The 16921-nt window shown below is 30.3% G+C and overlaps 1 protein-coding gene across 1 annotated transcript in view; it reads left to right on the top strand.

Annotated features, from left to right (window-relative positions):
- The window catches only part of LOC109605311 (zwei Ig domain protein zig-8), a 326759-nt gene that overhangs the window by 258592 nt on the left and 51246 nt on the right, over nt 1-16921 (top strand). The window contains exon 5 of the mRNA XM_020021881.2: nt 359-486. Coding sequence (XP_019877440.1) covers nt 359-486 — 128 coding nt within the window. The remainder of the gene's footprint in view (nt 1-358; nt 487-16921) is intronic.

Raw genomic sequence — 16921 nt, 5'->3', positions numbered from 1 at the left:
ATTATAATTACTTATTAGAAAATACGTAACTTTATCAACTTGACGTCTCAAATTATTTCCTTACAGTTTCATATAAATTTTAAGTACGTCATTGTCTATATGACAATACAAATTTCCTTTATTAAATTTCTCTTTGTCAAACGGTCTTTTATGTATACAATATAATTTTTCATTAATGACACCTACTTTTAATAAAGCAAGTTTATTATGATATTTCTAATAGTTCTTGTTAAAGCTAAAGCACGAAACCATCTTGTTAATCTTTATTTCAACTTCCTCTCAATATGCATCATAAGTTATTAAAATATTAACGTTTTTATGAATTTTTTGTTATACCATTGTCCTCTTATTATTGCAGAGCCCGTTACAACACTTCTTGGAGGCCCGGAGATGTACATAAACAAAGGTAGCACCATGAACTTGACCTGTATCGTGCAGCATAGCCCTGAACCACCTCCAACAATCTACTGGACACACAACTTGGTGGTAAGAAACTGATGGATCTTATAAAATGAATCAATCTTGCGTCTCCCATCCCGTTCGTATTTCAAAGGAGCAGGGAACCCATAAAAAAGCTCCCTGCGAAGCTTGTAATGCGTCACCGAAAACATTGACCCAAACATTTAAAACTCCGCCACCAAAAGAAAAATGATGGAACGGCAAAAGGAAAATAAAAACCCCACAAAACACCGAAATATTTTCAAAGATTGAGAAACCGAATATTATTATCATTTGTTATTTGTACAGATTATGCTAAAATTAATAGAACGATTTACGAGACGTTTTACTGGCTTCCACATTGCTGTTATTAATGAAAATAAGTCGGAACTGAAGGCAATGGTTTGAAAACATAAAAGTGGAATGGCAGCATAAATTTTATTGGCTTGTTTGTCCTTTGTCTCGTAACAATGTCGCGAGGCACAAGTTTCTTGAAAAAAACCACAATTAATTTAAACAGATGGTCTTTTTTCAGCATGTTTCAACTTTTTCACATACAAATTTATGTAAATTTGTATACATTTATTTACTATGTGTGGTGATGCAATGTGACAGTTAATTTTTGAGTTTTGGTTATATAAGTATTTATGTCATGATAAGATATTGAAAAAAGAAATTTAAATAACATTTGCAAGAATACTTCCAAATATTTATGAACTACACTAAGTAGCATGCACATATTACTTAACTCATTAGGTTAGTATGTTAATTCTTGATAATAATAATGATTTTTTAGCTTTAGAGTTAGCCATTTTTATTTACAATATACACTCTACATCTGTTAATATATGCACTCAGATACTCTTAAATAGGAAAATAAATAATAGAAGATTCAAAAGATAACCAACAAACCTATATACATTTAGAAAAATAAATAAAAGGAAATGTACTATTTAACAGTCCTTAAATAAAATTGGAGGAACATCGTAACAGAAAATTATTATTTGATCATATATAATACTTAACTAAGATGTAGAATGTGTTCATCGAAGAAAACTGGAAAATAAATCACAGGTGCATGAACGTCTATTCAATTTACAAGAGTATTTTCGGTATTACCATCCCCATTGTTTTGGATTGAGCAATCCACAAAGACCGAAACCTGTATTGGTATTAACTGTATTCAATCGGGTTTAGATTAATTTCAAAATAATTCCCATTATCAAATAGTGTCTGTTCCAAGCATTTATCCGCACTCGAAATCCGTTGGCAAGTTAATTATATACAAACCTGATGCTGACAATAAAATTTAATTTATCTTGTTGCCAGATTCTGGAATGCATTTATCAGCTTTGATTGTTGAAAGTAATTACATTTTTATTTAATGACGGGTTAAAAAATGATTAATTTATCTGTTGGAATTAAAGAATATGTTGCTCTGCATTAACAAGCATGTGTCAGTATAAAACCATTAACGACGTTTAAAATTTTAGTCGAATTCACATTTGAATATCAGAATAGGATTCCCATATAGATTTTTTTAAATTCTGGACAAGTACTTTAAAGGGTAAATAAAATTAAAAACAATTAAGAATGTGTATATTTTGTACACATGTAAAAATACATACATGTCTAGTATTGAAGTAAATGGCATGATAATAATAATATCATAAAACACAAAATTGTATTCTATGGTAAAAAACAATCTCTCTTCTTTAATAACACTTATTTAAGTGATAATTCTCTAATGTGTGAAGTTCGCTCAGGATTATACAATTTTCCGGGGACCACACAGTTTTGAAAAAATTTCAATGATTATACATTGTTCATAATAAGTTGACCACATTTTGTGAACTGACAAAAGTTTTAGTAATAAAATTTGAAGAATATTGATCAATTGATACTGAGAGAGTTAGACCATTCATCAAATTCAAGTTGTTTATACAGGTTTTCGACCGGTAAATTCAAACATGTTCGAGTAAATCCGAACGTTTAAAAACCTGCATATTTATACAGGACCATATTTAAGTATTATATTTATGACCCAAAATAATGTCCAAATTTACTTTGAAATACAATTTTAAAATCTTAGTTTCGATTTTATTAAGTTATTGAACGAGCATTTTTTAACTTTAAATTTTGGTAATTATTTTGTTGTAGGTTTGGGCACGCCCTCATTTTCAAAGTATTTGCTTATCCATTTCATTTTAAAATAGTGTATTTCCTTTATATTGTTTTGAAAGTTAAAAAAATATAAATATAATAGTTGAAGTATTTGATTTAGCATCCAAAATGGTAATTAATTACTGTTAAAACAAACCTGTCTTGACTAAAACCATTCTTTTACCATTGACATTTTTCAATATAAGGACTACAAATTTACAACACCAGTTTCATATGTTCGATAAATTCTCCTTCACTCAATCGAACGTAAAAGATTTATCTATTTATTTTCAGAACATCATCTAAACCGGCTTGGAAAATATTTCACCGGAAAAATACATACACGTACTAATATAAACGAACACTATTCGGGGCTCTAATAAAGTATGCGCCTGGCAAAGGCTCAAAAACATTCAAAATACATTCAGGTTTTGTTTGTTTTATCCGCATTATAAATTTGACCGGTCTCAGCTTAAAAAGCAACTGAAAATAGAATGAGACTGGTTAATAGAAACGATATAAGGTCCAATTTATGTCTGGCCAGCACGGTATAAATTTGCAGCGTTCAACCTCTCAACCTTTTGTGTCGGGTTACAAAATATTTTTTACGTAAATGCCAATATTACTTATATACTTATATATAATACAAGCTATTATAACAAATATTCTAAATAAATACTTTTAAACACTATTAATAAATTGCTGCAGTAGGTACAACAAAAGAAAACTACATATGCTAATCTTTAAATTGTGTTTATACAATTACCATACGATCGCACCGTATGTTCAAAATGACATAGCTTAAAACCATTATTAACAAATGGTCATGATTTATGATGTAAAACGAATCTAAAATATTATTTGATTTAGTACATAAATGTACGATAAATTCCATCAGTATCAAAATAGGTTTATTGTTGTTTAAAGTAGTAATTTTGTGGCCAAAGCTTTATATGTCTGTCGAGTTTTTCTCGTTGTTATTGCGGTCCTGGGCAAAAATATTAAATGGAACACGCAACCCACAGACACAGTTACTTTATTGTACTCTCATACTTTATGGTTTTCAATAAACTAACCAGACAGCGTAGTGCTACTTTTTTAAACTTTATATGCTAAAAGTACATTTAAGAGTGAACAATAATAATTATTAGACAGCCGTGAATTTACAATGCAGTTCGCCGAAGAAAATTCTGAGACAGGATAAGTAGGAATTAGGCAGTCGGTCTGAGGATTCCCGTGGACCCGAGACCGATGAAAATTACATGAGGGACTCCGAAAGTAAAACTTTCTGGATTTTCTTTGGCCCGTACCCGACATAAAGCCACATTCGTCACCATGACATATTTAAACTGAGGATCTCTCAGGACGTTGGTACAATTTTCATTTGTCCCACGTTTACACGTCCATTTTACTTTACGACTTCATTTAAATATATAAAGGGTCATTAAAAAAGGCAAAAGGTCCCACATTACATGCATGTTTAATATTTGTTCTAAGTTATATTTTACGCAATGTAAGCCATAGTTGATACTTATTATACCACCACTACATGGGTCCAAAAGGATTTTTAAAATTTTATCCTGGCCGAGGTTGTACATAAATTGACATGGTGCAAGCAATATTTAACATAACCTCGATATCTTACACGATATGTTACGTACTAAAAAAAATCCGTATTTACGACATGATAAACCGTTAAGTACGTTAACTTTTATTCGCATCTTTATTGGCTCGTAAAGCGCAGCTCCGACAAAGGAGGATAGTTCCTTTTGCCAACTCCAATAATTTCGCATCACTGATGGGCAATTGAACGTATTCGTCGAGTGGATTCAGGACAGGACGTTCGCAAATAGTTCACACGATACATGCAAACGCGACCACGGGTTTTGTGTCGTTTTTGTATAGATTTGGGTCATTTGTTTCTAATGAAGGATATCGTTAAATCCACCAGCTTATGGTTTATGTTGTACAATGTTGGTGTTTTACACTGTTTGGTTTCGAGCTTACTGAAATCAGTTACACTAGTTTATACGTAAAAACATCAGGTCGAAACTTTTACATAGTAACATTTTCTGTGGAATTCTATTTTATTAATATAACAAGCCAATAAGTCCATGGAAGCATGTAAAAAGTAAGAAAAAGTATTCTTGATGGTAATTAACATTGGTTTCTTTTATTATTATATAGAATAAATAGGGTAATTTTTCAGTGTATTAATCTACTTTTCGTATATTTTCCTGATTTTGTGCCATAAATGAAATTAAATTATATTAAAATTTTATATACGATGTATGTTATGTATGTAACTTTGTACTTTAAATTAAAATGAAAAAAATGACTTAATCAAATAAAATTTAATGTTAAGTTAAGTAAAAGAAAAGAAAAAATAACTTTTTATGTTCAGTTAACCATAATCAACGAAGTATCATTGTTATAAAGTCATATCTTCTGTACAACTCATAAATATAACCAAAGCAACATCGTTTTATAGGGTGTTATAAAAGAATGCAAAATATTTAGAGAAAGGAGTGTCTATTAAAATAAGCGGAAAAGTCTTAATAAACATGAGCCCGCAAATGAATAGTTTCGGAGATATGGAAGATTATTTCTTTTTACAGCACCTTTTTTAATTTGCTAAAACTTCGTTTGCTATGTAGATATATAAAATTTTAAATTATATCTTATGAAGAGTATATGAATAGTATTTTGTTTTTACAAATTTTTTTGGTTAAAAATTATGACAAGAAATTTAATTTATAATTATGAATAACGAAGTAATTTAACAAACAGTGATTATAGCGAGTCAAAAGGGTATAAACAAATAAAAATAATATATTTTTAACAAAAATAATATTACTAATATTTTCGGAAAAATGGTTTACTAGCTTAGATGAATATTTGGGATCATTATTCTGCTGAATTACATGTAAAAGGTAAATAGTCTTTAATATAATAATAATACATAATATTATAATATAATAATATATAATATTATGTCTCCGAGAATATCCCGAAAAAAATCTAATCATAATGCCTTCAATCATATAAACTGAGCCGATACCGAAACCATAGAAGCATTCTTAGACCATCCTCGATGCTTGACTGTTGGATTTATGTCCTTTATATTTAATCGTGAACAAGGGATTATTCTTATATTCTTATAATATTCAATACCATCCGAAATAAATAGATCAAACTTTGATTCGACACTCCAACATATGTACTTCTTCCAATCATATCTCGACCAGAGAATGTGTAGACTGGCGAATTCCAAACGTTTTAATTTATTTTTCCTCTCTTCTTGGAAATCAGAGGTTTTTTGGCTGGTCTGTGAATCACTTCCACTAATCTTTGTCGTATTATTATTGCAGATTGGTTAGACATATTTTCTTGGTCTAGTTCCGCTTTAATTTGACTCAACGACAAGAATGGGTTCAATTTCTTAAATGCTTATTTTTTTGGGTCGTCCCATTTTTTTTCCAATTCAGTCTATATCTGTTTATTCGTATTGTTTAATAATTGACCATACTGTCGAGTTTTTAATACTAAATATCTTAGCAACATCAACTTGTTGGTCCCTTTCCCATGAGACTATATATATCAAATCAATTGAAATGGCCAGCCTCTTTCAAATTATATCTTTGGAAGAATTAACCCCATGTTATAAAAGAATCTGGATATCAGGCACAATATGTAAAAGATTGTCAGTAGGTAAAATTTAAAGTATCCTTTGTATCCATTGGTTTTAATTAATTGCATTTTAACAAAATATTTGAAATAAATATTTATTAAATTGCGTCTCTTTGGAAATGTTGTTAAATTATTTATTTATAATGCTGTTAACATATTGGATAGCATCGATTTATTAAATATAGAATATAAATAAAGATTTAAACGCACAATAAAATAAAATTACAATATATTTAATATAAATTTCAGTTTGTTTATAACCGTATTATTTTTATTGTCTTAAATTATTCCATGAATGGATTGAAGCGATGTTTTTACATTTTATCAATTTTTATAATCATACTAAGAAAAAATGTTGCAATTTATTATTATATATATTTTTTTAATGTTGCGTGATATCCGTTCATCAACTTTTAATGTTCGTCGCCTCCAACAGTATTCAAACATTCCGTTTAACGCCACCGAGGTCTGCTATTAAGTTATATATCTGAGCGCCGCGTCGATACAACAATAGCAAACATGACTCCTACAGATTAACATCATGTTGTGCGGCAATTGTTTAAATAGTTTTAAGTTAATTAACCCTATTCAAACAAGGAACCAACTGAATTAGTTGCGCAAACACATGTTTGCTTTGTATATGAATGATTTTCAAACGTGCACGTTCCGTCATAACTCATGTACGATCATAACTCGACCACCGGTCTCAGTTGGTTTCGGTTGTTAAGTATTTGGGTGGATTGTAGATTTAGTTGGGTGAAGTGTTGTTCCATAGGCGGTTACATTGATTGTTGATTGCTAAAGTTTCATATTTCAAAATAGCCTGCATAGTGGAACGTAAATGAATGCGGAATAAATAAGCATACGTGGAAACGAGCTGTATGCTGCACAAGTCTAAAAACTACCCTGCTAAATTAATGAGGTCATATTTACAGGCTTCGTTCTCGTTATTTTTTTCTGTCATAAATCCCTGGATATCAAATTTTATTAAATTTACATGGTGTAACATTTTTAATCCGTGGATTTATTCCAATATTATTACGTTATTTTAAAACTTAAAGTTTATAACATTTTGAGTCTCCTAACTAATAATTTGATATTCTCAATTTTTTACAAATTTAAAAATTTATCAAAATAATTTGTAATAAACAATATTATCTTTTGCATGAATTAAACAAAACTAGTAATAAAACTAGTGTCACTAAATTCCTTGGGAAATTAATAAAACAAAATTAATTGAAATAAAAAAACAGAATATATAACGCTACATTTTTCCGATCAGTACTTGGACGGGCCTCCCTTGGTCTACGAACATCATCAACACTCTTTGGCATACTCAAAATTAGTGAACCAGTAAACCCAGCTCGTTATTTTTCTCTAAAAGCATCGGCAAGCTCCTCCAAATTTTGGAGCTGATTGTTTTGAGTGTAAATTTGTGTTTGAAGATGGTCCCATACGTGCTCAATTGGATTGTAGTTTGGTGAATGTTGAAGCAACTGCGTCCAAATAATGTCATGATTTTGTAAAAACGAAATCTGGTCCAAATTCTTGAACAAATCGAATAATAATTGGCTGAAACTCGAGTCGAGTATTTATAGTTTTTTATTTAATATTTCACCAAGTTCACATTATGTCCAAAAGTGACTATCCGAGTGTATAATATGTATTACGCCAGGGCTTCTTAAACTTTTTTCAGTCACCACCCCATTTATAATTGCGAGTTTATTGGCGACCCCATATAAATATAAATGAAAGATAAATACATATTTTTTGATGTTTTATTTATTAGGTAACAATATACACATACATATGAAAATATATAGTTTTAGAATTCGTATAGAAACATATAAAAATCTAAAATTAAAAATTGCACCTTGTGTGTTTAAAATCTCTCGCGACCTCAGAATTTTGCTACGCGACCCTATTTGGGGTCGCGACCCATAGTTTAAGAAAGCCTGTACTAGACTGATCTGCCGGAAACCCCATGCTTTTTGCTTAAAAAACGATGGAAAAAATGTGTTGTTGCTCTAAGGTCAGCTTCATGCAACCTTCTTCTGATAGTAGACAGATTTACAGTAAACGTCTGCACTAAACCTAAAGGAGGATGTACAATTTCATCTAGCAGAAATAATCAGAAAACGGTTCTACCTTCTGTCCTCTGCTTGTTGTCGACGGTTTCCGATACCAATTTTAGAAACTAAATTGCAATGTTTACTTTTATGTCTATTAAGTATATAAAAAATGTAAAATAGCTTTAAGATAGTGACCGTCTAAAGATGCAAATATTCAAATGAGATTACTGATCAAAAAACATATTAAAAATATTTGTTTGTAATATTTTTTTAGATGACACCATGATTGTACCCAGTGCTGGTAACATCTATCCACCGCCTGACTCTTATCATTCTCTTCCCCCAATTTCATGTGTCATGGTATTTTATTTAATACATGACTTTATTAAACATGATGTGTGCCAAATAGGCTGATTTTGACTTTTACGAATATTTCCAAATCAGATGAAAAACTAATCACATTTTGATATCCCTGATGGTTTCTGAAACATCTACGAAAACTGGCATCTTGGCAGAAATTATAAATTCTCCACGTGCTCCTTTTTGCGTAGTATAAATTCCTTACCTCAAATAATCCTCCCTAAAATTTAAAGGTAATATGTGCATTTTTTAAATTCTAATGATAACTGAATTTGTGTTTGTGTTCAAATTTTCCATAAATATATAATTTGTAAAATATTAGCTAGGATAGTGACATTTCTGATCTGAACTTTGATTGATCTCTTTAGTATTGTCGTCCTTTTTTCACAAACTGATTGAAAAAAATATTTCAACCAAAATATAAATTTAACCATATATTTTTATATATACGTTGATTATTTATTAATCAAAACGTAAAAATGAGGTCGAAAAAACACATCACGGGTTTCAGTCGATATATAAATATTCAATTTGATTTTAACTTTATTCAAGAATTAACAACCAATTTCTACTGCCATTTCTTAAAATCATGCAGAGACGTCATTTATAAAAGGCGACCGTGCTGTAGGAATGATTCAGGCTGGCTCAAGACAAGTTGATGTAGTCGCTGCATTTCATGTTGACCAATCTCTAGTGTGCAGAGGAGCACGACCGGATCCAATAAGAAACTGCACCCTTCTCAGACAAAACCAAAAAAGGACAGTTTTCAATAGGTTAAATGATGTAGGACTCCGTTGCAGGAGACCCATAAGGCGACTACCCCTCCAGTCTGCCCATCATGCAGCGAGATTAGCTCAGCTTGATGTCAGAAAAAGAATTGTGGCATAAAGAGTAGAATACTGTGATGTTTACAGATGAAAACAGATTTGGATTATCTAATGATGAAAGGCCAATATGAGTCTGGAGACCTCCAAGTTACATAATAAATTCACATTATGTGTCGGATGTTTACACATACCAAGGTGGGTCCATAATGGTATGGGGTAGTATTACGAAGAACGGAGCTCTACATCTGCGACTGGCAGCATGACTGGTGAAATTTAAGCAACAGACATTATTTGTAACATTATCAATGGAATTTGGAACTATGTTTTCGATTTTTAAACAACACTAGACTGCAGAGATTTAGGGTTGTCCTCAACCACTTAGAAAATGCTTAAATTGAGCATCTGCCACAAGTCTGAATTGCATAGAAGATGTCTGGAATATGCTTGGAAGATTATTAATTGCCCCGTGCTTATATTGCCATAGAATTAAAATCATCTGGATGACCTGATAAAAAGTATGTCACGTAGGGTACAAGCTGTAATAGGAAGGAGGGGCGGAATTACTCGATATTAAAAAAATATGTCTTTTATTTCAATTCCACTAATACAATTTTAATTTTTAATATATACTAAGATAAGGCAATATGCTTAACTTTTTGCGATCAGTTTAGATGCCTACTTTAAAACTACGAAAGATGTCAAATCTAGCGTGCAAAAATCAAATAAATAAGTTTTTGGGAAATCATAGTTGTTTTATTATTATCTAAATAAAGTATAAAAGCTCAAAATATTTCACAAATGACTTTATATTCTTTTTATCCGGTGGGGAATGAAATTTACCGTTAGGTTCAAGGGCATATCTAATTTTGACCTTTTGTTGACTTACCCTTTTTCCCAAGTACGTTAGAAATGTATTATTAACGTTTGTTTGAAATTGTTTGTAAATTAGTAATCACAATTTTTGCCTGAGTGTTAGTGAATATGGTTAATACAACTTTTGTAATTAATATAATAATATATATTTTAATTAATATATAATAAATATGTTTCTACAATAATTGTTCTATTCTCTTTGGAATATTCATATTTAAAATATTAAACCCGTTTGCCTTTTCTATTTTAGTTCTGCTGTCTACCTCAAAATTTGTTAATTTTGTAATTCATAATAAACTTTCAAGTTAGTTTCTGCTTTTAAACTACCTGCCATTCCAAATCTTCCCACTTCAAATTTAAACCTATATTACCGTTTCTTGTGCACAGCCTCAAGTGTGTTTATAATAGATTAAATCTTAATATTTTAGCAGGAAATTTTATACCTCGATGCGTCTCACACATTAATTTTAGTGCTCCGGAGAGCAACCGATCGATGTCTCACCTTTCACCTGTTCTCAGCAAACGTAATTAGTGTTTAAATTAGGGGGATAATTCGTCTTAAAATTCTAATACTCTAATATTTCTCTTGCGTGTACACCTCGCCACATATTTACTAAATTCGACAACCAACCGTGAGGGGTACGTCTATCAAATCGCGTTGACATCTTTCCTATATATTTACTTCTTGTAACGTTTTAATTTCTTTGTTTTCGTTCCAATTCTTTGTTTCTATAGAAACAGAATGCCGTTTCGTAAATCCCCCGATATCGAAAAATACCATTGGGTCCGCCCTTCCTCCTTCGGAGTTATTAATAAACGCCTTTGTGCAATACACAATTTATATTGTTGGGTGTCGAAACACGGTTTGGTGCTACGTAATTAAATTTTCGTCTGTTCTACAAAGAGATTATCTGCTGGTCCATGCATTCAAGTTTTGTTCGTTGTATGGGGTCCGGCACCGGACCCACGCACACGCCTCCGGGTCATGTTTTCCTCTCTCGGACCTTACTCGCAAAACTTATTCGCGTGTTTATAGTTTGTCATCTCAAAAGCGGATCCTTTGCAAGAGGCCCCGATTCTTTATGGTGGTAGAAAATTCCAATAGTTAACTTTGTTAACCTCAACATGTACATTACAAAACGATTCTGAAGCGACGTGGGGGCCGGTTTTTTTTTCTTATTTATTCAAATTATACTGTTTCGTGTTTCGTTTCGTTTAGTGTAAAGAATTTTAAATTATGTACCGTGGGCGGCATGGAAACACGAGAATTGATTCGTGAGGTTTAATCTTACGGTAATTTAGGTGCTTTCGAACATTTGCATAAAAACAGCTATAAAGTATTCAGTTTGTCAAAAATTGCGTGTAATACAAGCAGTGAATTCAGATTAAAGGCGAAAAGTTTCATGTAAAAGTAACTAGGCTAATTATCTAGTAAGCAGCAAATTTTTTTATCAGATTTAATTAAAACCTTTTGAAATTGCACTTTACAATTAATTAAAATCAATGATTTCTTGCTATTGTTTAAAACGCCGTCTGTCTTTCAGTTCCGCCATACAAAGTAGGTTTTATTTTACGACTTCATTTAAATATAAAACGACCCAATAAAAAACTATGGCTTTGTTGAAAATTCTTCGCTTTAGAAGTCGTAACCTACTTCTGCTTCGAAGGTATGTAGGTATTTTAACATACGAAACTTTATTCTTTTTTTTGCATACCATAAAAATAGTAAAGGAACGAAACATTTAATATTTACTTTAAATGTTTAAGGAATTATTTACACTTTCCTTACTTATAACACACATATCTATATTTAATATTTAAACATTCATCAATAATCTGTGAAAGGACATGGTTAAAAACTACTTGAATATTAATCAGTCCTTTGAAAGATTGAATATTGAAATAATTTCTTTCTTGTAGACATTAATTTACAATTTGCGACGTTTTGAACGTGGCAGTATTACTGATCATTTCTGGCATTATTTGTTTTACAAATTAATTCCACATAAAAAGACTGCCTTTATAACTTCATTTAAATACAGAACGACGACTTAATAAATATTATGGCTTTGTTCAAATTTCTTGGCTTTAGAAGTCGGAACCCACTTATGCTTCGTAGGTAAGTATATGTAAGGGTAGTTTAACATACAATTCATTAATTTTTTTCCTTTGTTTAACGAAGCATTGAAATGACAAATACACAAAACATTGTATTTGCTTCAAGTAATTATATGTATTTTTTATTTTAATATTCATATGTTATATACTAATCAAAAAAATATATACAGATTTATAGTATTCTGTAATAAGGCAAAATTGTTCTTACAAACATATTACTTAATTAAAGACATTAGCTTAAGATTGTTTAATCAAAAGATACATACACTAATATTAAGTAGAATCGTCAAAAATTATATTATATTAATTTACAATTTGGACCACAGACAAACACAGGGTTTCCCAAATTATATATATAATATATAATATATATATATATATATATATATATATATATATATAATGACAAATGTATTATTCAACCCGTCGTTGAAAATTTGGTGAATGCGCAACATTCCTTTTTGACATACACCCTTATAGGGGTAGGTGTGTAAAGACCTTAGGATAACAGATTGCTCAAAGAATCTTGGGTAGGAATAAATTTCAAAAAGACCTCATGTTAAGGTTAAAGGTGGATACTGCAAAGGAATTATTTGCGCATCCACCAAATTTTCAACAAGCCTCTGGCTATTGCCTTTCCTCTACTTCCAGAGCAAACCTTCTGGTCATTGGTGGTCTGATTAATTTTTTATTCACGTAGAAGACAATTTGTAAATTTTGTGTACTGATTCTTCAAATTTGTATGCCTATAAAAGGAACTGTTTTTTTTTGTTAGAACGTTTTCTTATTGTATTATCAATTGAGTGTGGTGTTTCATATTTTTGAACATTGTAAACCATTTTTCGAAAGCATCTGAAGCTTTTAAAGATATCATCAATATTTTGATCTTGATGTTTCATGTTAATTATTATATCCCTCTTTTCTAGAGTACTATGTTTTTTTCTTCCAACTGAAATTGTGTTATTTAATAAAATAATATAAATCTTATTAAAAATAATTTCTGACTATTAAGTGTATTGTTAAATGTAATTGTATTTGAAAGTTTTGTTTCTTTGGCCAACCAAATCAGACTAATATGTGCGTTTAAAGTAATATCTTCGTCGTTTTTAAGATGTATAATTAAAAAAGAAAAAAAATATCATCTTCCAGTTTCGAGTTTTTTTCAATCGGCTTCCATTTATTTATATAAGGTGAATAATCAAGCTTTTTAAAATTAAATATTTTTTATTATCATATAATATATCAGTATCAAAGATGTAATGAATTTTCTGATCTGGTTGTAACATAAATAACTAATGCTTTTATACAAAGACTGCTTGACATTTTTTTGTTCTCAATTTGAATAAAACATTTAACAAAAAAGCTTGCATTCAAATCAATGCGAACAATTTCAAACAGTTTTTATAGATGGATTGAATTTATATTTTTTTATCTCGTTTTCCGTTGCTCTATTACATTTTTTTAAATGGACTTCTTATGTAACAGTGAGTAAGTGGTTAAATTTTTTTGGATAAGTGTGAAACAGCTTGTATATATTATATTGTATTGTATATTCATTAAATTACAATTAAAAAATGTTCATAGACATAAGTATGAAATAATATCATATACACGAAATACATTTGGAAATAGTTTATTTATTTAATAATTTAACAATTTTGCATTCTTTCTGTATAAATTGCCATAAATGCTGCTGTGATATCCCAAAACGGAATTTTATCCGGAAACGAATTTTAAATTTCAATAAACAGACATTAAATTTGTAAAATTATTTCACACTTTTAACCACCACTGTATGTCTAGAAATATCCAAAATATTTAATATATTACGAAAATCTAATCAGTTATATTAAAAAATCGTTCCAGATCTGTTAATGTTTTATTTTTGCCTCTTTTTCTTTGTATATCGACAAAAATTTCAAGTGTCGGTTAATATTATTAGTATTATGTTTATAAATGTGACAAGTTAATAACAGATATGTCTGAATTAAACCCCATTTCAGAAATAATTAATCAGCGATAACACCGAATGATACAACTCAGCCAGTGGTGACAACCGAACGACCCTGAACGAATACCGTGCCCAAATCGACATAAACAAACTTTCGCCTACCACCGATATTGTTAAATCGGTTAGTGTTAACTGGCCGGAAGGGTTCATATCCGGTTACGCCGGCGCGAAACACCGATGTAGCTTCATTGTAAGGAAGACGTACCGTTTTATTTGTTTTCCACGACGCTTTCGGTGCCATTTATCAACCGAGGGTTTTAAAACTGGAGAGTTTCATTGACGACCGGTTATACGACCTCTTTTGTAATTGTTTTATTCAATTTGGGAAGGTGCATGTCACATACACGTAGCTTGACGATAGTTACGCGGACACTGTTCGGTAACGTTCTGTTGGTTTTCCATTATTCTTGAAATTAATTGATGTGTTTCTGTCTGTCAAATTCAATTCTGTTCCACGGTCAAATTAAAACACGAGTACGGAAAGATCGGAAAAGTAAAAAACATGTACGTGCAGGTTATGAGTAATACAATTACTAGATTATTAAGACAGGAAGGAATGTTCAGTTCTGTGACACTTTTACATATATGATATAATTTGATATAACACTCTAGTTCAATAATTTAGTTTTAAATATTAATAGTGTGTACTTATATTTACTGTTTCTACATTCTTAATTAGGTTTATGTAACGCAACATACCCAATCGTAGCTTATATTTTAAAAGAATTAATTAAATAGATATTATAGTATTAAATTACATCGCATTTTGTTGTACGTTAGAAAACTGGACAACAAAACAAACTTCATTTATTAAATCCATTTATGTTTATTTTTGATCTACTACTGAATACATTCCTGGTAATGAAGTGAAAAATAAAAATAAATATGTGTAACATATTTGTAATACCTGTAAATTATGAGATATTTATTTACTTGTTACAAATGTTACTTAATGTTTTCCAATCTGTTGCAATGTTGCTTTTCAATAAACAATCAATTTGGTCTGGGAAAAACTATGGAATATTTTATTAATATTCATAAAAAAATAACAATAACTCAAATATTTCAATATTTTATGGCATAACCTTTGACTTCTATCACTGTTTGTCATATTTTATTCATAGAATAAACCAGTCTCAGCAATGTGTCAACAGGAATTTGTTGCCACTCCTCCTGTATGGTTCGAAGAAGTTCTTGTGTGCTTTTGACGTTTTTTGTCAGGATGCAACGGTCTAATATTTGCCAAAGGTGCTCAATAGGATTTAGATAGGGAGACTGAGATGGCCATTCAAGCACAATTAAGTTAATAATTAGTACCACTTTTTAATAATTCATGGTGTTTTCGAATATGTTCCTGTATAGAGAATGATCCATCTTGTCCTCCATTTGATTCAAGAATCTAACTTTGAACAGAGAAAAACATTCCCAAATTTGATATTTAAAATGGTATCATTGCCCAATGATCGTCTCACAAATGTTCTACCATCCAAGCCAAACAAATTAAATTTAATTTCATCACTCCAAAGGACAATTTTCTATTTTTGCAGAGTCAATGACAAGTGTGATTTTGTAAATGCCAGACGGGTTACTCTGTTTTTCTTTGATGGTTCTTTAACTGCAACTCATGTAGTCCCGCATCAATAAGGCTGTTTTTCACTGTTATGCTACTAAAATCTAGATTAAATTTTGTCGAAAATTCTGCCGTTATTTGTTTTGATATTATGCCAGGATCTTTGAGAGAGATCTAAATAAAAATCAGTGAGCTGCAATACTAGTATACCGGACATAAATTAGCGAATTTATTTAACACCATTACGACAGATATAGAAAATCCCAGTAGACAAAAATCCAATTTTTGAAAAATATTCCATAATTATTTTCACCACTACATATTTAAAATAAATTTGATGATTTTGTTACAAAAGTAACACAACAATGAACCAATTGATGAATAAATGAATGAAATACTAATAGTTTGCGTAATAACTTTATTGTTAATACAATATGTATTTTACTTTTTTTATTTGATGCTGGCGAAATATAATATTATATGAAAGTATACGTTTAAATAAAAAAGTCAATTTATTAAATATTATCAATAAAGTCAACAAAGGCCAAAGTAAAAATTGACATTTGATTAAATGTTTAAAAAACGTATAAAATCAAACTGATTTGGCTAATATTTGCTCATGCAAGTTATAAAAAATCAGTACATGAAATGCAATGAAAATAAATTGATGCAGTTTCAAAAGTTGGTCAAATATAACATCTACCAAAGCTATTTATTTTTAAATGTTCGTTTTGTATAGGCTTTCATTTTGTTTAAATGAAAATCCCGTATTATTTTTCCGGCAATGAAACGGAACTAC

This window comes from Aethina tumida, chromosome 1, assembly GCF_024364675.1.
Source record: "Aethina tumida isolate Nest 87 chromosome 1, icAetTumi1.1, whole genome shotgun sequence".
Classification (NCBI taxonomy): Eukaryota; Metazoa; Arthropoda; class Insecta; order Coleoptera; family Nitidulidae; genus Aethina; species Aethina tumida.
The sequence above is the reverse complement of the archived record's forward strand: the minus strand, read 5'-3'. Positions and strand labels throughout refer to the sequence as shown.